The sequence below is a fragment of the Tarenaya hassleriana genome, unplaced genomic scaffold (assembly GCF_000463585.1).
Source record: "Tarenaya hassleriana unplaced genomic scaffold, ASM46358v1 Cleome3, whole genome shotgun sequence".
In the NCBI taxonomy this organism is placed as follows: Eukaryota; Viridiplantae; Streptophyta; class Magnoliopsida; order Brassicales; family Cleomaceae; genus Tarenaya; species Tarenaya hassleriana.
Window position 1 is genome coordinate 4,924,238 of NW_010966177.1, and position 27,466 is coordinate 4,951,703.

The 27,466-nt window shown below is 38.4% G+C and overlaps 6 protein-coding genes across 7 annotated transcripts; 2 read left to right on the forward strand and 4 right to left on the reverse strand.

The window, feature by feature from the left end:
- Positions 1-1,136: 1,136 nt before the first annotated feature.
- LOC104819432 (microtubule-associated protein TORTIFOLIA1-like) lies at positions 1,137-4,112 on the reverse strand. Its single transcript, XM_010549499.1, has 5 exons — positions 3,086-4,112; positions 2,891-2,996; positions 2,080-2,594; positions 1,607-1,982; positions 1,137-1,508 (listed from the first exon to the last, which is right to left on the reverse strand). Exons 1-5 carry the CDS (start codon positions 3,884-3,886, stop codon positions 1,492-1,494), a joined length of 1,815 nt encoding a protein of 604 aa, XP_010547801.1. The 5' UTR covers positions 3,887-4,112; the 3' UTR covers positions 1,137-1,491.
- Positions 4,113-5,450: 1,338 nt separating this feature from the next.
- Positions 5,451-7,359, reverse strand: LOC104819433 (succinate dehydrogenase subunit 7B, mitochondrial-like). Of its 2 annotated transcripts, none has more exons than XM_010549501.1 (4): positions 7,197-7,359; positions 7,052-7,117; positions 6,550-6,652; positions 5,451-6,007 (listed from the first exon to the last, which is right to left on the reverse strand). In XM_010549501.1, exons 1-4 carry the CDS (start codon positions 7,251-7,253, stop codon positions 5,952-5,954), a joined length of 282 nt encoding a protein of 93 aa, XP_010547803.1. In that variant the 5' UTR covers positions 7,254-7,359; the 3' UTR covers positions 5,451-5,951. The 2 variants fall into 2 exon arrangements, with proteins under 2 accessions (XP_010547803.1, XP_010547802.1); XM_010549500.1 differs by having other exon boundaries at positions 7,052-7,120; positions 7,197-7,357.
- Positions 7,360-8,474: 1,115 nt separating this feature from the next.
- On the forward strand, positions 8,475-10,605 carry LOC104819434 (vacuolar protein sorting-associated protein 29). The gene is made up of 4 exons (XM_010549502.1): positions 8,475-8,585; positions 8,709-8,867; positions 9,674-9,811; positions 10,094-10,605. Exons 2-4 carry the CDS (start codon positions 8,736-8,738, stop codon positions 10,394-10,396), a joined length of 573 nt encoding a protein of 190 aa, XP_010547804.1. The 5' UTR covers positions 8,475-8,585; positions 8,709-8,735; the 3' UTR covers positions 10,397-10,605.
- Positions 10,606-11,111: 506 nt separating this feature from the next.
- Positions 11,112-12,856, reverse strand: LOC104819435 (aldose 1-epimerase-like). Its single transcript, XM_010549504.2, has 5 exons — positions 12,582-12,856; positions 12,445-12,494; positions 12,139-12,262; positions 11,960-12,058; positions 11,112-11,834 (listed from the first exon to the last, which is right to left on the reverse strand). Exons 1-5 carry the CDS (start codon positions 12,763-12,765, stop codon positions 11,218-11,220), a joined length of 1,074 nt encoding a protein of 357 aa, XP_010547806.1. The 5' UTR covers positions 12,766-12,856; the 3' UTR covers positions 11,112-11,217.
- Positions 12,857-17,501: 4,645 nt separating this feature from the next.
- Positions 17,502-22,623, forward strand: LOC104819436 (ABC transporter A family member 2). The gene is made up of 16 exons (XM_010549505.2): positions 17,502-17,870; positions 18,290-18,521; positions 18,609-18,778; positions 18,872-19,057; positions 19,245-19,340; positions 19,417-19,620; positions 19,702-19,861; positions 19,950-20,176; positions 20,346-20,463; positions 20,560-20,636; positions 20,722-20,811; positions 20,974-21,117; positions 21,225-21,539; positions 21,638-21,718; positions 21,820-21,996; positions 22,146-22,623. The coding sequence occupies exons 1-16, from the start codon at positions 17,502-17,504 to the stop codon at positions 22,437-22,439; spliced, it is 2,940 nt and encodes a 979-aa protein (XP_010547807.1). The 3' UTR covers positions 22,440-22,623.
- A 2,199-nt stretch (positions 22,624-24,822) lies between these two features.
- On the reverse strand, positions 24,823-26,559 carry LOC104819437 (probable inactive poly [ADP-ribose] polymerase SRO5). The gene is made up of 5 exons (XM_010549506.1): positions 25,890-26,559; positions 25,576-25,817; positions 25,346-25,488; positions 25,172-25,267; positions 24,823-25,069 (listed from the first exon to the last, which is right to left on the reverse strand). Exons 1-5 carry the CDS (start codon positions 26,378-26,380, stop codon positions 25,025-25,027), a joined length of 1,017 nt encoding a protein of 338 aa, XP_010547808.1. The 5' UTR covers positions 26,381-26,559; the 3' UTR covers positions 24,823-25,024.
- Positions 26,560-27,466: the final 907 nt, after the last annotated feature.

The following is a 27,466-nucleotide window of genomic DNA, read 5'->3' on the forward strand; positions in this document are numbered from 1 at the left end:
TCTATCTCTGGTTCAACCATTTCTAGTAATACTCAGGATCTCGTTGGGAAACTTGCATGTTTAAGCCCCAATAGATGCAAAGTGTTACCTTTATTACTTCAATGACTTGATGTTGTTGCGAATTTCGAAAATGAATGGAAACGAAGAACCCGTGTGGAGAATCCCAAATAAACTTGGGATTGAGGCGATATTGTTGATGAGATGAACAATCAGTGGTTTACTCTCAGTGTTGCGTAATGTAATGCTGTACAATCGGATTTCACATATATCCATTTCTTATGGAGAATTTGTTTTGTTCACATGCATGCAGAAGCTGGAAAAGGAGCAAACTCAAGAGCAACCGGAATGATGCGTGTGTGAGTTTTCGTGTACGCCGTTTCTGTGTTAGCCCAAATACAAACTCTGTTCTTTCTTCGCCTGGGAGCAAATCAGCCAATTAAAGATAACATGAAATTTTGTTAAAGGAAGGAACTTCAAATAAATCTCTTGGTATTTATTTTGTTAACTGCTTCATCAAAAGAGCCTTTTTTGGTGCTTTGGCAATGTTGCCTTGCAATTTGTACGCTTCATTAATGGTATATATATGTGCACGGAGTTGGAGATTTCATGCCATTAAAACCCGAATTAACTAAATCTCGTGGACGGACATTGGTGGCAAAAGTAACGGTTTTTCTACAGTTCCTATATATGGTTTAAACTATTTTAGTCATGCTTATATTATTGGTCGTCAAGCAGAAATAGATACATATATATATATATATATCCGAAATAAATGAGGCCATGTGATTGTGACCAGCAGCAATTATGGAATAATCAAGGGGGGGAAAAGAGATATTAATTGATTTCTTAAATTACAAAAACAGTTGGCAACCGCACAATGATTCAATCAGTGATGATAAAAGCGAAGCAAAGCAAATGGAGAGACATGGTCCTTGTTCTGTACACTCTACTCTATAATACAACTCTATGTGTTCCGCGCGTGTAACGCTTTCGACCTTTTTTGTCGCATCTTCCCCGAGCCGACAAAACAATGTGATGAGTGAGTTACTCTTTCAGTGTCGTATTAATTAATTAACCGTCCAAGTCCTTAGACCATCGTGAATATGTTGTTATGTTGGTAATCGGAGTCTTATAAATTCTCAGCACCCAACTTTAGGGGAAAAAAACATAATCTCAGTAATCCCATCGGAATTACAAACATGAAGAAGAACCATCTCATCGCAATAACTAAACAAAAAAAAACATATATATACACAACTGTGTGTGTGTTTGATCCTCTCTCTCGACCCTTTTGGTTTTTGCTAGAAATTTTTTTCTAAGTGTTTGGTTGAAAGAATAACTTGGGATTAAGACGATGTTGATGTTGTTTGGTTGAAGGAATATCCCAAATGATAGAGATTAGCAGCTCGAGATCGAAAAATGGTGTTTATATAACTTAGTTCCAGCATTGGCTTTCGTCTGAGACTCTTTGAAACGGGAAGGCTTTCTTCCTCAGTTGCGAAGCATGCCTGCAAACGGGAAAGAGATCTCGTCGACGAGGCTGATCAAATCACAAGAACTATCCTATGATCTCAGATCCGATGTAAAGTAAAAAAAAACAAAATACCTGTAGGTTCCACAGTCGCGAAAGAATCGGATGGAATCTCAGCCAGCGGGTTGACAATAAATCTAGCAGTACCATTGAGCCGCATTCTCGAGCCCTGAAATCCAACAGTCTGTGCATTTCCACTCCTGTACACGGATGGAGTACCTGCATAATTGGACAACCTCGATGCTGGATACCGAGGCTCGGGTTTTCTCCAGAATTTGGGTCTAATGAATCCTGCCCCAGGAAGCAGACAACAATTGCTTCTGTCCGAACCAGTAGTCATCCTCCCATTCAATACCGCCAAGTCGTACGAGATCTCATCCAACGCTAGTTCGAGGCCATGAACACGTGTTTCCAGAGCACACATGCCCTTCTCTGAGCTGCCGACGAATCTCTATATGATAATAGGAAACAATTATGAGGTATGCCCTTTTGACATGATCAGGAACCGAGAAAACTTTTAGTCTCTTTCTCGAGCTTTAGTTACAAACCTGCAGGACATCCATTAGACTGGATTGCTGCTGTTCAATCTGAACCAGCTGATTACGGATCAAAGCCAAATCTTCAAAGCCCTTGAACTTAATATTCTGATTTTCAGACATTACATGTCCTGTTGCAGCAGCATATCTAGAGCTCTCACCGGATGGTGGAGGGTACGATAGAGACCTGGTGCCACCTGACCTCTGCACCTTCTCGTGATGGGTTTGACCTGATTCCTTCACGTTTTCATCTTGTTGGCGCTCTTCATCAACGGTTACAGCGGTAGAAACACTAGCTCCAGATTTCCAGTCCAACCTTCTCCTTGTGTTTGGTTTAATATGCGACACAAGACCGGTTTTCTTCTCGCTGCTTTTTATGTTAGTCCTTTGCCTGGCTGTGGTGGCTATCGAACTCTCAGGTGGAGTTGATCTTCTCGCTAGGAGGGTTCTTCCCCTTTTGGAAAATTCGATACCGGGGGTTGAAGCAACTTTAGATCCAGAAGGGTAACGCCCATCACTTGCATCATCTGCTCCATTGGCCACATTCGGAAAAGAGGAACAAACATAAACATCGTTGTCTTAACACCAAACTTGTCAAAAGCAGACTCCTTTGAAATCAACTGAGCTCGTCCAATCAACCTGATTTTCCAAGTTTCCTACATCTGAGACACTATTGACTGTCTGTCTTGATTAGGGTAAGATCTAAAAGTACGCTATTCAGTAGCTTAACACCAGAACAAGAAACAAGTCACAAGCAAGAAGCATGTATACACAGACTCGTGCAAACGTAAAGAACAGTGCAGAAGTGGGCGAGTGAAAATACCTTTGGAAGAAGCATTTGATCTGGGCGGAGAAATCTCGTCGGATATATCAGGCACTTGTTTCCAAGCCTCGATCATCTGATTCATCACTTCTCTTACTGCTTTCACCTACACACAGGCAAAACAAATTAATTCCAACATTGGATCGTGATTTATCGAAACGTATATATACATGATGGAATCAAGTTCTGGAAAACCTTGTCGTATTTTCTGCTTTCGAAGATCTTCAAACATCTAGTCTTGAACTCGGCTAGGTTATCTCTCTCCATAGCTGCCAATCTCCCCAAGGCTTCAGCAGCAGCCTTTCTCCCCGCCCAATCTTCACTGCCCAAGAAACTTAACAAGCAGTCCACCAGACCCTTTAATCCGCCGAAGCCCACGGCGGATCCAGCGATACCACCGGAGCTGATCACGCTTCCAATCACCACCAGACCCGCGGCTTTCGCCTTGAACGCGTCGCATTTCACCAGCTTCTCCAATCTCGGTAGAAGTACCCGCCCGAGCCGATCCGGATCCGGATCGGGTGCCGCGTCGATCGCCGCCGCGAGGCACAGCGCCGCTCCGGTCTGCGCATTGGTCTCCTGCTCAGTGAAGAGCGCATCAGACAATGGCTTCAGGAACGCCGAATCAAACGGCGGCTTTGTCGTCCGGGAAGAGAGCGCCGACACGGCCGCGACGCATGTGGAACGGATGGAAGAGTCCGGATCACGGAGGCGGCGCGTTAGGCGCGTGAGAATCTTAGACAGAAAAGGAGAGAGAGAGTTCGGAGGCAGAGAGAGAGACATAACCGCCAGCAAGTGGACACAATGCTTCCTCACCGCCAGTTTATATCCGGCGTCGGCGGAGGGGATAACGGAGATAAACGGCTGGAGATTTCCGGCAGCGGGATCAATACCTCTGGCAATGGACTCGAGTTCCTTAGCCGCCATTGCGAAAGTGTCTCTGTCTCCAAGCTTGGATAACAACACCGAGATCTTCTGCGTCATATTCTTCGCCATGTTCCTGCAGATGCTGAAATTCTCTCCGGAGAAGGTTGAAGATCAGTGACGCAGAGGATACGGCGGAGGAGCACGAGGAATGGGAAGAAGCGGTGGCATTTGTGTAAATATGCGCAACGGAGCTTGGTGGTTGGTGGTGGTGCTGATCTCGGTGGACGGTGAGGCTGTGTTCTTTATACCGCCTTCTGAAAGGGATGACCTGAAAACGGTGCCGTTTCAATGTACCTTGGACGTCAACAGGGGACTCGAAACGTCATCGTAATGACGGAATCCTTTATACTATATATATAATTTTCCTTATGATTTTCACTTTGGTATTTTTTTTTTCCGGAGAAATTTATATTTCAATCATCTTTTTTTCTTTTGCTGATTGATATGAAGATTTGGTGGTTCAATTGTCTTATCTTTCGGGCAAAAGAAACAAAAAAAAAAAGAAGATAAATTTATATTTGATTTGTGTTATGTTTGGTAATAAGAAATTGTAAGAGTGGTTGTGAAAAGAAACAACAATGATAAATGATATTGTAAATCTTTTCGTAAGACCACTAAAATTAATAAAGGATAAATTTCAAAACAACCACTGAATTTTTTCGACTCCTATCGAACTTTTACATTTTGTATAAAAGAAATCGGATATATATATATATATTTGTAATAAATATTATCGAATAATATGGTTATTCGTTTTTATTTATAAATAATAAATATTTATTCAGATATTATTTAAAATATAATAATAAATATCCTAGCCGATTATTATCGTGAAACCGATAATAAATAAATATTAGTGTGACGCGTATATATGACGTATCTGATATATCCCTGAAAATCTACCAAAAAACGAAACGTTGTAAATATATGTGTCTCATGTATCGTCAAATGTATAGGCATGTACAAAAACCAGGTGAAACTACTCGATCTTGGGTGGTATACTCGATCTTGGGTGGTATAGTGGTGAGAGAACATACAAAACATGCTCTCACCCTGGGTTCAAAATCAAATGTGGGGATGCATATTCACATGTGCTTCTTCTGTTCTCTGGGAGATGTAGTCGGGTCAAAGACTCGGTAAACTTCCGGATTATCAAAAAAAAAAACCAGGTGAAACTATACACTAGACTATAGAAAAACATCGTGCAAATATCATACATGGAAAGTTAGTGTCCTCACCTTACCATCGAGGCAAGTGTTCACTCAATTATTTGTACAGTCAATACTCAAACACAGAGATTTAATGCCGATTTCGACGATATCCTTTCTTAGATTTGGGTGGTGAATGAGGACAAAAATGGCAGATTTGTAAAACTTTGGGTCATCTAAATGTAGATATATATATATATACAAATTCGGTGAGCAGAAATTATCAAGAAAGGTGTGAATGCTCTGCTGTTTTTTCTCTATCCTCTTTTAACATTACGTGATGGCAAAAACTGATTTCAAATGAGAAATGATTAAGATATGGTTCCGTTCACTTTACGTGTGAAAAGAAAATACGATCAAAGCTTGATTGATTATAATGGATCAGAGGGTGAGTCCATTCACTAGAGATGGGAGAAATTTCCGGCTTGGTCTCAGAGGCAGTAATAACAATAATCATAATAATGTATGCTACTTCAGCTAGTACCATGGCGGAATGTGAGAATCCGCCATAAGCAATGTGCAAAAAAAGTCGACCTAAGGGAACCATGTTCCACCACCCATATGAAATATCCATAAGCTTATTCTAAAGTTGAGGCTGCAGCCACATTCTAGATGGGTCACACAGAATCTAAAGGCAGCCCGGTGCACAAAGCTTGTCCCCATTGAGGCGGTGCCCCGGGAAGGGCCACACAGAATCTCCCACCAAGGAAAAAAAAGGTCAAAGAATGGTTTTAATGGACGAGGAAGGAACCCATTACCCATAACCATGAGAAACAAGCCAATTCCAACAACAATATCCTTTCCTTTGTCCACTTATTGAGACGTCAAAGTGCAATAACCCCAAGAGTAGTACTGACTTTATCAAGAAGAGAAATGGGCAACATACATGCATGAGCTTCCCCTCCTCATTGCACGGTTGCACCTCTTCAATCTTCCCGAGCTCCTTTCATCATTGTTTTGACATAGATTTCATAGCAGCATCCTGAAACAGAAAACATGTGTCGAGTTTGAGAAGAAGAGTTGTAAAAAATCTAAAACAAATATAGCTCAGAATCGGATACACAGATGAACAAACAGTCAGAAAAGTTCACAGTTCCCCTATATCTATTACTGCTCACTATGCAGCACAAGACTCAATCACCATAATCCTCTGTAGTACAGACACTTTCAAAGCTCGACCATATTATATCTGTCCAATGTGAAATCAGATAAAGATTACAGACGGTGAAGTTATCATCAAATGTCTGCCTGACTGTTATGAGATCAAATCAGAGACACTACTAAACAGGGAGCAAAAAAGAAACTAATGAATGATAATACCACTATGAGTGTTCTTGATGGCAAGCTGCCAGATTCCAGTATAGAGATTCACAATGGAAAAGCAGTGAACATCTAAGCATATCAGTGGATGGATGCTGTATTTAGATATATCTAAACTGATACCAGATTATTTTTTATCTCCCCAAATCGATCGATTATCTGAGAAAGGGGAAAAAAGAGAGGAATGAAGCTAATCTTCTCTACCTGCAACAACGATAATTGTAAGCACATCTCCGATCCTCTTCACTCTGCGCACGCCCTTCTTATGCGACTTGAATTTGCTCAAAGCTGCATCCTCAGCCAAGAGCTACACGAGAATTCCATCAATTAAAACAAACCCACCCACATTAAGGGGAAAAAAAAGCTTATCTATAACGGAAATCAGAATCACAAACAACAATGCATGGCGTCAGGGGATTACATAAGAATTTCAGGCAATGTATAGAAGCTGACTTGTACAACCCAAACCTTTAAACACGTTTAGTGTCTGCCCTCTCAAATTTGAAACAGAAACTCCACACGAAAACTAAGAACTACAACTACTCATCATTATTGTTCGAATCAATCATCAATCAGGGCCAGATTCATACACCAAACCTTCATAATCAACTGAGCCCGATCCTACCCCTACTTCATCAAGACGAAGTAAAATCAGAACAAGGAAACAAAGAAAACCCTAACAACAAAGCACGAAATCAAATCTTACAGCTTTCTCGCGAGGCCCTGGCTCAACGTGAAACCCCCGACGGGACAGAGCTAAGGCATCATCGGTCTTCTGCACAGGAAGAAAAATGGTTCCTCACAGATCAAGTTAATCCGACAAACCCATTAACGAGATTCAAAACCGATACCTTGGAATGAGATCGAAAGTGCGACGAGATAGAGGAGTTGTTGAGCAAAAACGCCATTTTCGACGAGGAAAGAAGATCAAAGATGAAGAACAATAGCAACGACGGATTTGGATGAGGCGCAGGTACTCGATCAAACCTTCTGAAAATTTCTCAGGGCGTAAGAGCAAGAGAGAGAGTATATAAATAATTTCACGTTTCCAGTTTGTGCCCAAAACTACGGAAACATTTCATTTTGATCCCCACAACTATTTTAGTGGACATCACAACCCACTTATCATCTTGGAAGAGCCCAGTTCTCGAATGATTAGATTTTAAAATGTACACAAATGTATCAAAGGATCACAAAAACCCCACAAGGAGAAGAAAAAAAAATATTCCATTGGAATCAAACAGAATAATGAGAAAGTAAACAGAGAAACTATATATCCATAACTGCAGTATTCAAGACCAAAATGGAATCACAAGTTTCAGACATTGAACAACTGCCAACAACCAAGAATCAGACCAAAAGCATCAAACCTCAGCAAGTGGTTCTTGATTCTGAAGACAGAGCCTTGCCTTCCTTTATCCAACCTTAGATATTAGCAGCATGAACACAACAAGAGGGTTAAGAGAGATAGAGAGAGAAGAACCCTTCTGTTTTCGCCTCTGGCGGATGAGAAACCGAGGTTTCACAAGCCTCTTCGGATGTATATATCTCTCCAGGGCAGCTTAGGTTTTGGTGTTGTTTCCTTGACGATGAGGTTTCCTCGGAGTCACCATTTTCCGAAACGGAGAGCCATTTCAGGAAACTTAAAAGCTTTGTCCATCTTCTCTGAGCCTTCTCCACTGCATGAATGAACAGGCTGTAGCGACATCAGCTTCCAAACCTAGAATCTGGGAACAGTGAAGCGAGCTGTTGGTAAAGACACCGGAGATGGCAATCATCATCACATAAAGCTTGTGGAGTAGTTTCTGTCTTGCAGTGGACTGGATATGTTTCCGGTTCTTGACAACACCTGAATATAATCCATTACTATGTTCATAGAATGTTTGTAAGAAAGTGATGTCACTGATCACGAGGGAATAAATATGCTTTGGACCGAATGATTACAAAGTGACTGCGATTAAATGCGGATCAATTTCAGAGTCAAATCAATATTTATTATTTACCACACTGAACCGGTAGAGGTTGAATAATCGAGTCTTTGGTCCGGTTCAAATCGGTTATTCCGGTTACCACTCTAAGACGGCTATTGCAGACCGGTAAAACGACGGCGTTTAACTTCACCCCGCTTTCCCAGAATCTCAAAGCTGAAAGCGATCAGCGGGAGGAGGAAGAAAAAGTCTTCCATGGGCGATTTCTGAGTGGGATTCAGGTTCTCACGGGCCAAAGAGCAAATCCATCTGGTAGTCTTTCGTTTGCGATTTCTATCGATTTTCTGAATATGTAATCGTGATCTTAAGTTGTAATTACCCTTTGATGGACGTTTATAGCTTCGAAAGTTCTCTCTTTATCGGGATTTTGAGCAGGTTAGGGTTTTCGAGGAAATATCCAAAATGGTGCTCGTGTTGGCTTTGGGGGATCTACATGTACCCCACAGAGCGCCTGATCTGCCCCCCAAGTTTAAATCAATGCTTGTCCCTGGCAAGATCCAACACATCATCTGCACTGGAAATCTCTGCATCAAGGTAGTAGGGTTTTTCCTTCAAAAAAATTGTGAATCTTCTAACCTATTTTCCTCCAGTTTCAATGGCAGTCGTTTTCTGGTTGTCTTCTATGTAGGTTTCTTGTAGATTTTCTTGGTTTGTTTGAATTTTTCCTGTTTTCATGAAATGTAGTGAAATAGCAGAAGAGATGGTTTAAGTGAGAGGATCTATTGTAATCCACTGCTTGGAGATGGTTTGGTTGATCTCAGTATTTCGTTTGCTGAAAACCATTCAGGGAATGGATTGAACTTCTAATTGACTATTTGAATTCTTCCTCGATGGGATCTATTGTCCTTTGCCCTCATTAGATCCATTGTGGGTCGAATATTTATTTACTATGATCACTCTGAGTTCTGCATTTGTTCGATTGTTCAGAAGATTTCCCCTACCTCGGTTGCATGATAGTTTTCTATCAGTATTGTTGTGAGATGAAATTAGAAGATAATAAAACTACCCTCGTTAAGAAGGCTTAGATGTGAATTGTGTTTCATTATTATAATTGGAGCTGTTTTAAACAAGTTTGTCATACTCTAGCCTATCAAGTTGTTTATGTCTCGTGAGAATACGTCCTTACGTTTTTTTTTCCTTAAAAAAGATGAGTTGCATCTCATCTGTCTATGCGATGTTAATGCTTTGATTTCCCATCATGTTATACCTGGTATTGAATGTGCTAGTTCCTGCTTTGGCTTTTTGATGTGTATGGCCTAAACTACAATTTTGAGAACTCTCTTTTGCACCACATTTGTTTCGTTTACAATAAGCTTAACATCTTTGGTGGTTTTTTTTAGGAAGTTCATGATTACTTGAAGACTATCTGTGCTGATTTGCACATAGTCCGTGGAGAGTTTGACGAAGAGGCACGGTACCCAGAAACCAAAACACTGACTATTGGGCAATTCAAGCTGGGATTATGTCACGGTCACCAGGTTCAAAATCCCTGTTCTTCCTCCATTTTCCTCGAGCACTTTGTTTATAAGCTTACAGGTGTTAGATGTTAGCATATGTTATAGTGCATTTTCTTTCCTAATAATAAGCTCTTTGATGCATCACTTTGAGCATGAGAACTGAATTCGTACAGCGGAGTGGCAATCTTTCTTACATCCTTTTTACCGAGACAACCCTAGAACCTCGGTAAAAGAAATAGCATGACCGGTGACTCGTTGCCTGATTGTGAAGCCTACTTTTTAATCTGCTCTGCATTTTAACAGGTGGTCCCATGGGGTGATCTAGATTCGCTAGCCATGCTTCAGAGACAACTGGACGTGGACATACTTGTGACAGGCCACACCCACCAGTTTACAGCTTACAAACACGAGGGAGGTGTGGTGATAAACCCGGGATCTGCAACGGGAGCCTACAGCAGCATAAACTACGACGTCAACCCTAGCTTTGTCCTTATGGACATTGACGGCCAACGCGTTGTTGTTTATGTCTACGAGCTCATCGATGGAGAGGTCAAAGTCGACAAGATCGATTTCAAGAAGACCCCTACTACCAACTCTGCCCATTAGCAAAAAACAAGAATCATCTCGGATTCTGACCTCAGAACTTTTTTTTCCCTTTTATACTTGCTTGTGACTTCTGAAAACCGAACCTGAAAGCTTCATGTTTTGCAATTTCGTGAGTTATTCAGACATTATTGATGCTGGGGTGTACAGAAAAGTGCTGAAGTAGCAATGTTCTTTCTCATGTTCTTCCCTATCTGAAGCCCTTTTCTTTCTGCCTTCTCGTGTTCAGTAAAGAAATATATGCTATTATCGCACTTTAAGTCTTCAGTTCACATTGCATGGATTCTTCTGGATGATGTATTGACCGATTTACTGAGACTTTTTCTAATTATCCAACTGGCTTGTCGGTATTGTCATTTCGAGATTCGGTTCGATTATATCCAGGTTCGGTTATGGAAAGACTATAACCATTCAGTTTTCATATAAATATCGGTTTAATTTGGTTCTATTTCTTTCTTATTCGGTTCAGATTCGATTTTTTTGTTGTAAAAAACTCGTGCGTTTAGAAAAATTATTAATTTTTTCGGTTATTTCTTTAATGGTTCGATTCGAATTTGATTTTTTCGAGCAAACGGTTTTTATATCGGATTGATTTCAGTTATGGTTATATCTTATTCGGTTCGAGTAGTAGGTTAATAACCAATATGGGCACCCTACTTAGGATCACCCAATTCGACTTTGAATGTCTCTGTTTCATTCGCCGGTTTCTGTAACGAGCTTATCGAATGGGATTTCAAATCATTTCAGCTTAGATTGATTATTCCTCAAAAGCAGGAACTGCTCACAAAATTATTCACTTACAACTAAGGAGAAAAAAAAAAGGATCAATGGGCAGTGAATCTGAAGACCATAACATGCAAGTAAGTGTCTCCAGGGTTCACAATCTGAGAGGGGAAATTCTCATGATTCACCGAATCGGGAAACCCTTGCGTCTCCAGACACAGCCCTCCGTACTTGCTGTAAACGTACCCGCCTTTGCCTCGCACGCTCGTCAACATGTTGCTGGTGTAGAACTGGACGCCGACCTGGTTCGACCACAGCTCCATTCTCCGACCGGAAACGCTCTCCGTCACCACCGCCGTCCGCCTGAGATGCCCAGATTCTCCGTCGATGACGTAATTGATGTCGTAGCCGCCGGGAAGCTCGTCGATTCGGCTGCCGATGGGGCGGGAGCCGAGGAAGTCGTAAGGGGTTCCGGCGACGGCGGAGATCTTTCCGGTGGGGATGAGTTGGTCGTCGACGGGAGTGATGTGGGAGGCGAAGAGTTGGATGTCGTGAGAGAGGATGTCGCCGGAGCTCTGTCCCTTCAAGTTCCAGTAAGTGTGGAGAGCCAAGTTAATGGGCGTTGGCTTGCTCAGTGGCTTCGCCTCCATTTTCACCCCGAGCTTGTTCGTCTCCATCAGCATGTACGTCACCTTCACCGACACATCTCCCGGGAAACCTGTGTTCGTATGTCACATCAATATACATATATATATATATATATACTGATATACATATGTGTGTGTGAATATCTTTCAAAAGGAAGGAATAAAAGGAAGATGACGTCATGTTGTTTGTCTGAACCTTCTTCGCCATCGAAGCTGTCGTAAGTGAAGGTAATGTGACTGTCTGGTTTGTAGCTTTGGACTTTCCAGACCACATCACTGAATCCCTTTTTCCCACCTGATTAATTAAAAAACCAAATTTAAAGAAAATCAATATATATGTATATATATATATACACACATACATGTGTATGTTACCATGGAGAGTGTTTTTGCCGTCATTGGGGGCTAATTTGTGAAGATGGCCATTGAGCATGAATTTCGCCCCACCGATTCTGTTCGCCACTCTTCCCACGATCGCCCCAAAGTAGGTCGTATCATTCTGCGCAACAATTACCACAATCACCAATCCGTGTTAAATGGAAACAAATCTCCTATACTTTTATTTTTATTTAACATCTTAATATATACTGTTACAAAAACAGGTTAAAATGATTATAAATATATATACATATACATGGTAGTATGTGATTTTCAAATATTCAGATACAACAAACACAATACCTTGTAACCGTCAGGGGAATCAAACCCTAGAACGACGTCGTCTACCTTCCCTGGATTTCCATCAATAAACTCGGAATTTTATTACATTGCCAAAAAAAAAAATACATCATAGAGAGAGAGAGAGAGAGAGAGAGGACCGTTTTTGTCAGGGGTGAGGAGAGAGATCATAACAGCGCCATAGTTGGTGAATTTGACAGAGAAATCTCCTCTTTTAAGTTCGTAGATTCCAATCTTTTCTTCACACACACTGTACTCACTACACGACAACAACACTGACATCATCAGCACAAGAACTCCACTTACTGACATCAGCTTCGCCATTGTTGTAGACGACAGATGAGATAGAGAGAGAGAGAGAGAGTGTGTGTGCAGTTTTGTTCTTGCGATTTACGTGTGAGTCATGTGTCTGTATATATATATACACACACAAAGCGACACAGGGCTCACATGTATTTGCCTGCAAGTGGAGAGAGAGAGAGAGGGATTTATTCAGTTTTGATTTTTATTTTATGACGACGAAAAGTCCTTTTATTTGGATTTTTTTTTTCTTTCTAGATGAAATCTGTTTTTTTTCTTTCCGAAAGATCGATGCGATTTTTTTCCTTTCCAGAATTTTTCTCACTGATTTTTTCAATGTAATTTATGAGATTACGATTTGTTTTTAGAGCATGAGATCTCGAGATTTGGTTTGACCATTTATGTGTTTTGAATTTCAGATTTTGTTTTATCCTAACCACAACACCTTTATTTTCTCCTACCATCCTGATAAATTACAGTTATATATGTATATATATATATTGAAACATTTTGGGGAGAAAAAGTCAGCTATAATTTATTGTCCCATACAATTACATACTCCATATTTTTTGTTGCATTCACTGCTTTAAAAATTAAATTAATCAGTGATAATTTTATACGTATATAGAATTTGATTATAATTATGTAGATCAAGTTATTACCATTAATTTTTTAGGAATGCCCATGAAAATAATTGTATATGTCCTTTGCATTTTCAAAGAAAACCGAAATAATAATTGAGGAAGAAATTTTCTTTTTTATTATACTGGTTTAGATAATTTTTTTTATGGAATTATGGATAAGGAAGAAAAGTCAAATTTCTCCTTTTCTCCCGTTTTGTTTGGATTTACATTATTAGATTTTAATTTCTTGGCTTTTGGTGGGACCACGAACAAAAACGATGCCAGTCTACATTGAAACTCTCCGCACTGATTGCTTAACCCATGAAAAGTGGGACCATTTATTAAAAAGAAAAAAAAATATTTAATAAGAAAAACTTAAAAAACCTTCAACTTTTTTAAATACTCATTTGAAACCTTAAATATTTTCAATCCAAATAAATTTTCAATTTTTCAAAGATATCTAAAAAATATTTAACCATTATAAAACATTCATTTAAAACATCAATCATCTAAAACTCAAATAAAACATAAAATATATAAAAATATATAACAACTATAATTTTTATTAATTTATATATTTCAAATTCGATATAACAATGAAAATTTAATATTACTATTATATTTATAAACAAAACTTATATATTGAAATAAAAGATATAATACTTTATATTTCTATAAATATTAAATTTATGGATTGTTTCCACATTATAAATATATTTAAAAAAACTAATACATTCTAATTTTATTAGTTTATTATTTGAATTTTTATATGGATAATGTATAACTCTATAGTATTATTTTTTAAAATTTAGAGGTCTATTTTAATTTAGAAATAATCAGAGATTTAAATAGATCATTTTGAAAATAGGTTTTTTTTTTTTGAATTTTTCTCTCTAATACTTGTTTGTCGTCGAAAAAGGAATTTGAGTCTAAAAGTTAAGACAGTGGATATTTCTTTTTAAAATTAAAAAATTAAATGAATAAAATTTTATAATTAAATTATTTAAATTTAAAGTATTACTCAAGAGATATAGTGAAAAATAATATGTTTTAAAAATAAAAAACTAAATCTAAACGATAAAAACCAAAATTAAAACGCAATGAATAATCAAAACCGATTTTTATATGATGTTTTTGATAAAATATTTGTTCACGTTCAACAGATGATATACTAATTTCTATATTATCATGGTGAATACATCACAACATCTATATAAACCCTTGGACCGTCATAATAAAACAAGAGAGTCAAACACAAAGTCATATGGCTTCTTCGTCATGACTACATGAGCAGTTCAGGCCCAATACATAAGCATTTTCAGCGGCGGATCCAAAATTTTTTAACACCGGAGACAATAATTATAAATTAAATATAAAATATAAAAAATGTTTATCTTACAATTGAATTATACTCTACCATCCTTCATTTTTTGAAATCGTTCCATAACAATTTTATTTGTAATCATCTAAAATATATATATTTTTTATAAAACAAACTAAACACACTTAAAAATTTATTTGTAATCATCTAAAATATATATTTTTTTTTTATAAAACAAACTAAACAATCATTTAAAAATTGATCACTAATCCAGTTCTACAAAACTGTTTTTACAAAATTCATCGTTGAAAAACATCTTTCAACTGTTGTGGTGACAATATGTAAAGATTGTCTATCAAAAAGGAGAAAGATGTTTCTTTATTTCCATTATAAAAAGAGACAGATTTTTAATATTAATCAAATTTACGATCTTCTAATCTTCTATCAAATTATTGATATAGATTCTGAATTTACGTTGAAGATATATCAGTATATGGATAATGTAAAATGTTACGTTGCATGTATGTAAGGCTGGTCGAATTTATGAATCAAGTTTTCCAAGGTGGACAATTCTATGAGCTTTACAAGAAGCTGCGACAGTAGAATCAATCCCAAAATCCCCGCGGTATGGACAAGTTGACCATTTTTAAGTATAAAATTAAAATATTATACTCACAAAATATTAATATGTCGCATTAAAACGTCATCTCTTGCGTCATCTAATGTAAACCTAGCCCACTTTTTTTGTGTGTGTATAATTATTGAGTCCAAATAGTTAAGATACTTAATAAGAACACTACCATTTCTGGTATGGTTATATAAAATTAATTCTGCTTAATTAATATATAATTATATTTAAATCCAATTTTATCTAAATAATTTACATATACTAGAAACTTATAAAGTAACCTATTCAATAAATATATATATATATATATATATACACACACCAACATTTAGTGTATTCACATATTTAATTAGGTATACCAATAAAATAAATATTATTCATCCTTTGATGATTTAACCGGTAAAACGGTAACACAAAATATTTATTTTATCCCGAGTTCGAATCTCAAATTGGGAAGGAAAATATAATTTTAATTACATGACTTGTTTCTATTCCCGAAATTAGTATGGCATCGATATAAGATACCTGATTATCCAAATAAATAAATAAATATTAGTCTGTTAATGGCTCGGTTACTTTGATTGATTATGATTTATGAGCATTATTAATATATCGACTGGTCAGAAACTACTCTTCCTATGTGGTAATTTACTTGGACAAGAAGCAATGCATATACACATGTTCAACCAAATTAAAAAACAAATTATTTTTCATTTTTTTAAATCCAATTGCATATATATATATATATATATATATATATAGATATATATCGTAGTAAGAATTTCTTCAATCTATGGACCGTGGAAACTTTCAGTAAATTTCGTAGCCTAGTAAACAAATAAGACCAAAGTAAACAAAATCTTTGTTCAATGTTTTGCCATTAAATGATTGCACGATCTGTCCCATCATACCCTTTACTTGTCAAACGAGTTATTTGAAAAAAACTGACTATATATATATATATATATGTGTGTGTGTGTATATATATAATATAAGTGTTACCAACCCACGAAATTTTAGAATATACAACACATGCACATTTATAGTTCAAGACATATGTATAAACTAATTATGGAAAATATGATGATGTTTATGTAGGGGTGGGCACTTCGGTTCGGGAATTTAGTACCGACCCGATCCGTCCCAAAACCAAACCATACCGAACCGAACCGAACCGAATAACGTTTGGTTCTAATTTGGTACACTTTTTATGGAATCGAATGAACCGTTCCCGAACCGAACCGTATGAATACCGAACCAAAATTCGAATATTCACTAATATATGTGTAAATATTATAGTTCGGTACTTATTTGGTATTCATATAATGGTACCGTTCCGAACCGAACCGATACTAAAACCGAATCGAACCGAACCGTTTAACATTCGGTTCTAGTTTGGTACACTTTTTATAAAACCGAAAATATCGTTCCCGAACCGAACCGCTTAAATACCGAATCGAAACCCGAAACGTCCACCCCTATGTTTATGTATATTGGAAATATGCATATTGCATGGGGATGGATCCAAACGATGATACTAATTAATCATTTATTGTGATATCAACCAAAAAAAATATTTATTATAATAGATATTTTTTTATTGTAGGCCAGAGTTACCTAACTATATAGGGTTATATCATCAAAAAAAAAAACTAAATAGGGTTATTAATTGGACTGGCGATTGAATGGTATATATATATATATATATATATATTTGTTTCTGTTTACTTATATTTACTGATTTGTTTCCCAGGATATGAATATTCTGTAGCGGTTGGATGCAAAACGTGTATTCACTACGAGATCAAAGAGAGAATATATATAATCTACAATACAATCACATGACTGACACATGATCTCGAGATTAATTTGGTTAGCCAACAAAATTCTGTAGCGGTAACAACATAGTATTTTGTTTTTGACAAAAAAAAAACAAAGTATTTTGTTTCATATTTATTTCAATATATATATATGTATGTATGTTTGTAATCGTGTGTATACGTGGTCCGGTGTATTTCATTGCAGTTTCGTTTGGCTGACCAAACTGAGTGGCAAATCAGTAATTTTTTCTAACTACGCGGCTATAAATCTAACACCACGTCCGCGCTTTTTAAAAACCGCCGAATGACAAGCAACCTATCTTTAAAATCGGATCACACTCGGACAAAAAGAAAAACAGAAAATCGCCATGAATTTGCAGAGAGGCTTGCCGCTTCTCTACCAGCAGTTCTCAGCTCTGTTCTGGAAGAACCTTCTGCTCTCATGGCGGAGCAAGAGAGCAACGTTTCTTCAGCTTTTCTCTTCTTTCTTCTTCATCCTTCTCATCTTCTGTATCCAGAAGGCGATGGAGGCGAGCTTCGCGTCCTCGACGGCGCTCAAGACTGTCACTGATCCGACGGCTCTGATTTCTCCGCCGATTCCACCATGCGAGGATAAGTTCTTTGCGAAGCTTCCCTGCTACGACTTCGTCTGGAGTGGGAGTCAGAGCCCACGGGTGACGAACATCGTTAATGCGATTATGGCGAACAATCCGGGAAGACCGATTCCAAAGGACAAGGTATCTCTTAATTAGTGTTTTCAGGGTTTTGTTTCGTGATTTGGTATCTGAATTTGTGTACAAATGAAGGAAAATAAGAGATTTTCCCGAGGAAATGCGCTTACAACTTCTGCGCACCATACAGCTGATGAAATGAACGTGAAGTTTAGGCAGCTATTGGTATGGAAATCGAATCGAGAACAGCCGAAATTCGAGGCGTAAAAGAAGCCCAATCGATTTTCCATTTGAAGAGGATCTACGAAGACATAGTTTCAGGTGGAGTGAATTAGGTTTAGATTAACAAATTGGGAAAGAGGCCCTGAGATTGAAATTGGTGGGGATCCTGGAGGTCGATGTTTGTGTTAGGAAGATTGAAATTTGGATGTTTGATAGAGGACCAAAACGAATGCTAAAACATTTTGCTTGCATGTTGTATTCAGGTTCGAGCATTTAGAACTCCAGATGATGTGGATGCTTGGCTTTTCTCAAATCCTATGCAAACTCCGGGAGCTCTGCATTTTGTGGAAAGGAACGCTACAGTAATCAGCTATGGTATTCAGACGAATTCAACTCCAGAGATGAATCGAGGACGTTTTGAAGATCCGACGTTTAAGTTCCAGATCCCCCTTCAAATCGCCGCAGAGCGTGAGATTGCTAGGTCTTTGATAGGAGGTACTCTTCTTTTTGGGGTGATATTTGTGATATCTTTGAGATTAAGTTCTTTCAAAAAAGAATGAGAACTGAATATGCATTTTCCAGATCCAAATTTCAGCTGGATTGTAGGATTTAAGGAATTTGCACACCCAGCTATTGAAGCCATTGTTGCGCTGGATACTATAGGCCCAACATTCTTCCTTGCTATTGCAATGTTTGGTTTTGTTCTTCAAATGAGTTCTTTGATCACAGAGAAAGAGCTGAAACTTCGTCAGGTGCGACCGTTTTTGTCTGTCATTAGGAGTGACAGTGTTTGATACCACTTTCAATAATATTTTAACTATATGCTTATCTTTGTCTTTGGACAGGCGATAACGATGATGGGTGTTTTCGACTCTGCTTATTGGTTATCATGGCTCACATGGGAAGGAATCCTTACTGTTCTCTCAGCACTTCTGATAGTTCTCTTTGGAATGATATTCCAATTCGACTTCTTTTTGAAGAACAGTTTCGCTGTTGTATTCCTCCTTTTCTTGCTTTTCCAGTTCAATATGGTAATAGACAATTCCTAAGTCGCTTCTGTTTCTTCTTTTTTTTTGTTGCTCTTTTTCTAAGTCACTTTTGTTGAATAAGTATCTAATGATTTGTGGTCTCTGATTTTCTCTTAAGATGCTTGTATATATATACAGAGAGAGAGAGATTTTGATGCATCAAATAAGTTTATATGATTTGTGTTGCTAGATTGGCTTGGCGTTCATGCTAGCACCTTTCATTAGCAAATCGTCTTCAGCAACAACCGTTGGTTTTTTTGTGTTTTTGGTTGGCTTTGTGACACAGGTGTGGTTTTCTTTCTATCTGAAACTGGTTCATTACTTCAATTATTGAGTGTCGATAATCACAGTCCTAATTGCAGCTTGCTACATCAAGTGGGTTTCCCTATGGAAGCAATTACTCTGTCACACTTAGGGCGCTTTGGTCATTGTTCCCACCCAATACCTTCTCTCAAGGTCTACAGCTGCTTGCTGCAGCAACTTCAACTCCTCAAGACCCAGGAATTAGTTGGAACGATCGAGCAGAATGTGCACCAAATGATTCATCCGACTGTGTCATTACAATTGTATGTCAACCCTTTGACTAATTCCCATCTTATAACTGTGTTTCTGTTCTCTAACCCTAGGCAACTTTCATTTTTTGGCAGAACGATGTCTACTTGTGGCTTGTCGGAACATTCTTTCTGTGGTTCGTTCTGGCTATCTACTTTGACAATATTGTTCCAAATGCATCAGGTGTAAGAAAATCAGTCTTTTACTTTCTAAAACCTGGGTACTGGACAGGGAAAGGGGGAAACAGAGTTGAAGGTATTTTCCCCTCGGTTTTGTTTCTGTACTCATCAATGTTTATCGTTTGGAAAAAGTGATTCATAACTTGTTTTCTACTTTTCAACAGAGGGTGGTATATGTAGTTGTATTGGTTCAGTTCCGCCTGAGGATCATATTACACCGGATGATGTAGATGTCCTTGAAGAGGAAACCATAGTTAAACAACAAACAGCAGATGGCATAGTTGATCCCAACGTTGCAGTTCAGATACGTGGTCTGGGAAAGACATATCCCGGGATGAGGAAGTTTGGATGCTGTAAATGCAAGAAAAGCCCCCCTTATCATGCTCTAAAGGTGTTTTCTGTTAAGATCAAATACTTTTGTTCATATACATATAGATGCTTCAAAAATATATTATCCTAGTTCGGTTAATTGCAAGATACTAGTGTCTCTAGGAGGGTGTCCCTCTTTATTGCTTTTACAATATGTTTTCTTGAATTTCCTTTTGATTCAATGTTTTCAGGGCTTGTGGATGAATATTGCCAAAGACCAACTCTTTTGTCTCCTTGGACCCAACGGTGCTGGGAAAACAACTACCATTAATTGTTTGACAGGCATAACTCCGGTTACTGGTGGGGATGGTAAGAAGTTTGCTTGCCTTGTTTCTCTCTTTTTTTTTGTGGGGAGACAGTTTCTAAAGCATTGATCAATGATCACATTAATAACAATTTGAACAGCATCGATTTATGGAAATTCCATAAGAAGCTCCGTGGGTATGTCAAACATTCGAAAAATCATAGGAGTTTGCCCTCAGGTATCTCATTCTTGTTGGTACTCTCGTCTCTTAGCTACAGTTCTTAATTCCATCTAATTGATTAGTCCATCCTCTCTTTCTGTAGTTTGATATTCTGTGGGATGCTTTGTCCGGTGAAGAACACCTCCACCTCTTTGCTAGCATCAAAGGGCTGCCATCCGCATCAATTAAATCGGTATGTCACCAGATAATAGATAAATGAAATCTCCATTGATTCATATTTACAGAAGCTTTAGGTTGGAGATCCTGAATTTTCCTTTAAAAATGTCTGGTACGATGGTATCTGGTTTGGATTTAAGCATTACCCTTTCCAAATGTTTTTCTTCCATCGATACAGATTGTTGAGAAGTCTCTTGCTGAGGTAAAACTGACAGAAGCAGCAAAAGTTAGAGCTGGAAGTTACAGCGGAGGAATGAAACGCCGACTCAGTGTCGCAGTAGCCCTTATTGGTGATCCAAAGCTTGTCTTCCTCGACGAACCGGTCTGTTGCCGTGCATATATATATCTCAACATTTGCAAATGTAGTGTGTTGATGGTGGTATGCTTATATCTAAGCTCTGCTTTTCTCACCATGCATGGATTGTGTAGACAACGGGCATGGATCCCATCACAAGGAGACATGTATGGGACATTATACAGGAAACAAAGAAAGGCCGTGCCATTATTCTAACAACACATTCCATGGAAGAAGCTGACATTTTAAGTGATCGAATTGGGATTATGGCTAAGGGTAGGCTTCAATGCATCGGGACCTCAATCAGGTTGAAGTCCCGGTTTGGCACTGGTTTCATTGCTACCATTAGCTTCACTGAAAGCCATACCCAAGAAATCTCCAACGCCAATGGTGAAACTGGAAACACTGCTGCAATTTCTCGTGAGCCCGTGAAGAAATTCTTTAAAGATGTACGTCAATTTAAGCAGCCAATTTCTAGTTTTTCATCACTGTTAGACTTAAACTAATGCCTCGGATCTCGGGTTTGCCTTTTTTTTTTTTTTTGCAGAATCTTAACGTTGAACCAACGGAAGAAAACAAGGCCTTCATGACTTTTGTTATTTCTCATGACAGAGAGCAACTTCTGACTGTAAGCATCCAGAAAACTTTCAAGCCTTAACTCTTGTCATTATCGGAATCTCAGACATCAAACTAGGTTTCTTGCTTCTTGATTTTCCAACAACTGGACAGGACTTCTTCGCCGAGCTGCAAGATAGAGAATTAGAATTTGGGATCTCAGACATCCAACTTGGTCTCGCAACACTTGAAGAAGTGTTCCTTAACATTGCAAGACAGGCGGAACTTGAAAGCGCCGCCATTGATGGAACCATGGTCACTCTCGACTTAACATCCGGCTCCTCCATCGAGGTAAATCTCTAAACTTTCACGATGCTTATACGGTCTAACTTAAAAGGCAGATAGTTACGTGAAAAACGATCTAAGCTGACCGATCTTGCTGCCAACACACCCGATATATAGATCATATTAAAGCTTCTCCATGACTTCAAACACCGCAGATACCCGTGGGAGCGAGATTCGTGGGAATCCCGGGAACAGAAACGGCCGAGAATCCAAGGGGAGTAATGGTTGAAGTGTTGTGGCAACAAGACGAGACGGGTTCACTCTGCATCTCAGGACACTCCCCTGAGATGCCATTACCTGAAAACGTTCCGGCGATGGCTCCTCCTCCGCACCCGACTGATGGACGGAGAAGGCAGATAGCCGTTCGAGGTATTGTCGTTGATCCTAACTTGGTTAACTTCAGAAGGAGTGGCTCCACTGCTTCTCATTCTCAGCGTTCTTCATTGTGAATGGTTTTCTGATTTCCCTTCTTTTTTTTTCTCGCATATAAATATGGTAAAAAAAAAATGGTCTACATGTTTATTGTCTTATATATATGGTTGTAACTGATACCTACTTCTGCAATCATACACGTATATACCCAACTCGTGTCACGGACGTATTCTGTTTCATAAAAGGCCCATTAATTCTTAATATTTATATCAGGCCCAAATAAGGCCCAATACTAAAGCGTTAGATTTTTGGGGTTCTATCTAAAACAGACCCATGTGCTTTAGAGATCTTCGCCTTTTTAACCCCCATAAATTTGTATTTGACAAAATACCCCTCTTCCAAATTTAAAGCTACTGAATACTTAATTGATTCATGTCTAAATATTTTCCGGTGACTTGGATACATTGTAAACTGTAGTTTTGTATGAAGTCGACACTGAAAACATTGTCTTTATCAAAAGTGAGATAACCAATTTGATAGCGGCCAAAGTAAGCAGCAAAAAGACGAGTCAGAAAGTTTCTGAAACTTATTTTGAACAAAACATACCAAATAAAGAAAAGCAATCTTAATTACCCATTCAAACAACAAGTTCATGGACACCATAACATTACCTGTAACACCTCAAGATGCCGCCATCGTCAGTCTGTTGTCCAGCTCTGCTCCACAACCTCCCTCACTTTACGATGATATTCTCATTTATTCTCGCTGAACAATCGTGTTGCTTCTGAGTTTACTGGAAAATTCAGGTTGGGGTCACACAACAATGGATGAAGATGATCCACAAGTAGAAGAGACGAATTCAGATCCCAAACCTGTATGGATGTGAGTATAGTAGCCACGTCGTATATGGGGCTCCATTGGTTTTGTAGAATACCCAGGCAAATGCTTCCATCAGCATAAACTAACCAAAAGTTCATAAAAAGTGTGAGCCAAGACAGAACACCAAAGTCATAAGAGGTTTCACGACTTGCTCATCCGGTAAATCCAACTTACTGTTTGGATGAAGACGTTACAATACATGTGAGGACTCACATGGAAAGATAAAATTAGATACGAGACTACAAAGATAAAATAAGAGTAAAATATATAAAAGAGATATTACGAGATAACGTTTAAGATAGTTTGGACATGTACAATGTAGACCGCTAGATTTTGCGGTAAAAAATGTAGACAGTATAGGAATGTGTATGAAAAAAAGGGAGAGATTTACTTAGAGAACCAGTTATTAAAAATGATTTGGAATTATTGCAAATTTTTAAAAAACTAATTCAAAATCAAAATGAGTAGAATTGAATAATTCATGTGACCGATTTCAAATAAATTTGGGATTAGAACAATGTTAATATTGATGTAAAATAGAATTAGTGCCAAAATGTCAGAAAACATTATCACAAAATAAATCTTTAAGGGCTATTTATGTTTTAGAAACAATTTGGATAAATGACTTGTATTAGTATACAATATTTTATAGGACAAAAAAATAGTCATGTATCATGTAATTCTATTATATTAAACTTTATAAATCTTATTGAAGTTTAAAAAAATTGATTCTATATACCGGTTATACTGGATACTGATAACACTAATCGAATGAATAGAATTTATCACCCTTAATATGTAAAATAAACATAGAGTATAACATATATTTTAAATTTGAAAAAATTTCATAAAAATTCGAACTCTACCCTAGGGATGAAGTAATCTTTTAGACTAGTCTTTATACCGTTTAGTACGTTGATTCAAAGACGAACGAAGATTAGTCTGTAAGGATTAAAGATATCAATTTATAGTTAAACGTTGTTCAAGATATCTCGTGGTATATAAAAAAGAAATGTGATTAATATGTGGTTTACGTATTTAATATGTTAAGATTTAATTGAAACCGGTTTAATGTATAAACGATTTTTAAACGAATTTAATCCTACTGGTATCTCTCTCTCTTCTTGTTCTTTAAACATCCACTCACAGTACCAAATTCATCTCTGTGGGTGAGGCCTTGGACGACAAGACACACCGAAAAGCTGTGGGTTGTCCACCACATGCCGAAACCTCGTGTCCGCTCATCATCTCTCGACGTCGTCGCGGTCGGTCATCAGCAACTGCTCCACCGTGTCCTTGGACCAAATAGGAAAGCTTTCCAGCGCCATGAACCGTACGGACAGTGGGTGGGCTGGTTCTGATGCCTACAGAGCGCGGAATGAAAATCATTTCCGAGGATCAAAATTAGGCAGATTCAACAATGGAAGAGAAAGGAAGAAACTGCTGTTTGGATTTGTTTCCGCATTCGGAAGTGATGGGGAAAGTTGGCCATAAAGCTGGTGAGGCCATCTATGATTATGGTCCCCTTCCTCCATCTACTTGGCGTCCAAGTTATGTTAGTGTATCAAACAAGTACCATCATTGAACAAGAAGGGTGTTGTCTGAAAGCATTTGAGATATTACATTCTGCGTCAAGAATACAACAACTTTTGTTTGACAGAAACTGAAAAAGAACCCGATTCCTCGATCATTTGTCAGAAGCACAAACCCCTATTCACATGGCTCCCTTGGTCTGAGTAAAGAGATCTGCGTATCGTATCCTATGTAATCATCTTCTATTCCTTTAGCCGCGCTGTACATTTTCAGCTCTTGATAGAATCCGCACCGCCTGAAACATATGGAGAGAACAAATCTTGAGTTCATTCACTGTTTTTCTTGATGTTTTCATCGTCGTCGTCATCATCTATGGGATCAAACATGGAGCCATCACCTTATCTCTGAAAGTGGAGATGATCTCTTTCAGTAACTCATCTCCAGTCAGCCGTCTGATCCGTTGAACCAACTCAAACCTTGAGATTTTTCCCCCCTGTGGATACAAAACAGTAGCATTAACAAAAGACTAGATGACCGGAGTCCAAAGCAGGGCATTCGGAAACCAACTTACTCTCTGATCGCTATAGTGCTTCATAACCAGACGCATCTCATACGGCGACAGAAACTTCGATACTTGAGAGAGTAATGCCGGGAATGGAATGAAAGGCGAATTCGGTCTCTTTGGGCCATCCGATTCCGAGGCACTAAGCAAACCTACACAAACGAATCCCCAGATGCATAAGCCGAAACCCAAATCAAAGAACATCTACCAAAAAACCAAACCGAGAACATCATACTTACTTCCCAAGTTAGCTGGAGCTTTGACGCAGACAAGGATCTCGGGCAAGACATGGGTGTTCATGTGGGTGCTCCAGACAACATACTTCCTCGGAGACTGTAAATTGTCAACCCCTGAATCGAACTCTGGAGAGCTGGGACAGGACCGGCCTGAATACGGACGAACCACTTCCGACTTCCCAAGAATCACCCGGGAGAGCAACAAGAACCGCATCCCATCTCCATCAGCAGCCGAACACCTCAGACTGAACGAACAATCAATCAACAAAATCAGATTAAGAAACAATCAACAAAGACTGGGTAATAGAGAGATTTACCTCTCTTGAGGAGCATTATCGGGCGAGAGATACAGGCCGCGTCCGAAGAAACCGCCGTCACTGGGCGCGTTGAACCCGTGCTCGAGAATCTCTCCGACCTCATCCCTCTTCACGGCACACCAACCATACTTCACGTTCCCAACGCCGCCATGTTTCTGCTCCACCGCCTTTGCATACACATGAAACGCATGAAGCTTCGCCCGCCGATTCGCGCTCCGGAATCCATTCCTGAGGACGGAGACTACCTCACCGATCGAGCCCAAACAAGAAACCAACCGTCTCTTGACGAGATCGTGAATCTTATCCCCCTCCGGCAACTCTATCAGCCCGTTCTCGTCGGCGAACGACGGCCGATGATCACAAGCAGACCCAGAAACACTGCTTTCACAATCCGATACCACCGACACTTCCGCCTCACTGCCACTCGACTCCGTCGCCGGATCTCGGAGGAGGTTAGCCGGAGGGAACTCCAAATCCAAAGAAGAATTCATAGATCTCGGAAGAAAGTTGCAATCGATTTCTCAGATTGCCTATGGTAAAAGAATCAGATCGAAGCGAAGAATTGTCCACAAGATTCTTATATCAAAAGTAAGAAGAAGATTTTGAAAGAATCGACTTCGAGGAAGATGAAATTTGCAGAGAAGAGAAAGCAAACATCCAAAGGCTTTGACAGTTTGGTTGGGGAGCGAAAAGACGTTATGTGCCCTTTATATATATATACACATATGTGTATATATGTATGTATCTATGTGTTGTTATGGAAAGAAACCGACTCCTACATGGATTGGTACTCCGGTTTGGGTTTTCCGCTTTCCATTTTTGGATTATTTAATTAAAGTTTCTTTTTTTTGTTTCTCCTCCTTTCACTTGCAGCTTAAGTTTTCAGGTTTCAAAAAAAAAAAAAAACTACAGGTACAAATATATATATATATATAATTCTATAATTTTAAGTAATTGTTTTCTAGCGCAAATAAATTTTTGGATGATACATTATTTGGCGGTTTGGTGATAATTACGTGTATTTTATGAGATTTTTTCTTTGGTCTTAATCTAGTTTGGAGTTAATTTAGTTTCAAGACAGCGGTGTGTGATGGGGAAAGAAGGATTCGAAGGGAATGGGTGGGAAAGGTCGGCTACGCGGCGCTACCTGTTTTGCCGTGAGCCGGTCGTTTTCCGTGTTGAAGCGGGGAAAAGCCCCGATGCCATTGTTAAATTATGATAATACCCTCATGACATGATATATCCTGATGACGTGGGGCGTCCGGTTTTTTTTAAAACAAGGGGTCAATAATAATAAATATTTTGACCAAATAACGCTATGGACGAATATGGAACCGTTTAACAAGTTCAGGATTTAACGTGTTCAATTTTGTAAGTTTGGGAATTAATAGGCACCTCTACAAGTTTAGGAATTAATATTACTCCAAAATATAAGTTCAAATTTTTTTAGGGTTTTTGTGAATATAAAATATAAATATCTTTTAATTTCTAAATTGTTTATGAATTGTTTTAGAAAAATTTATATTAAAAAGAATATTTCTAAATCAAATATATTTTTTTAATAGTCATGAATATAT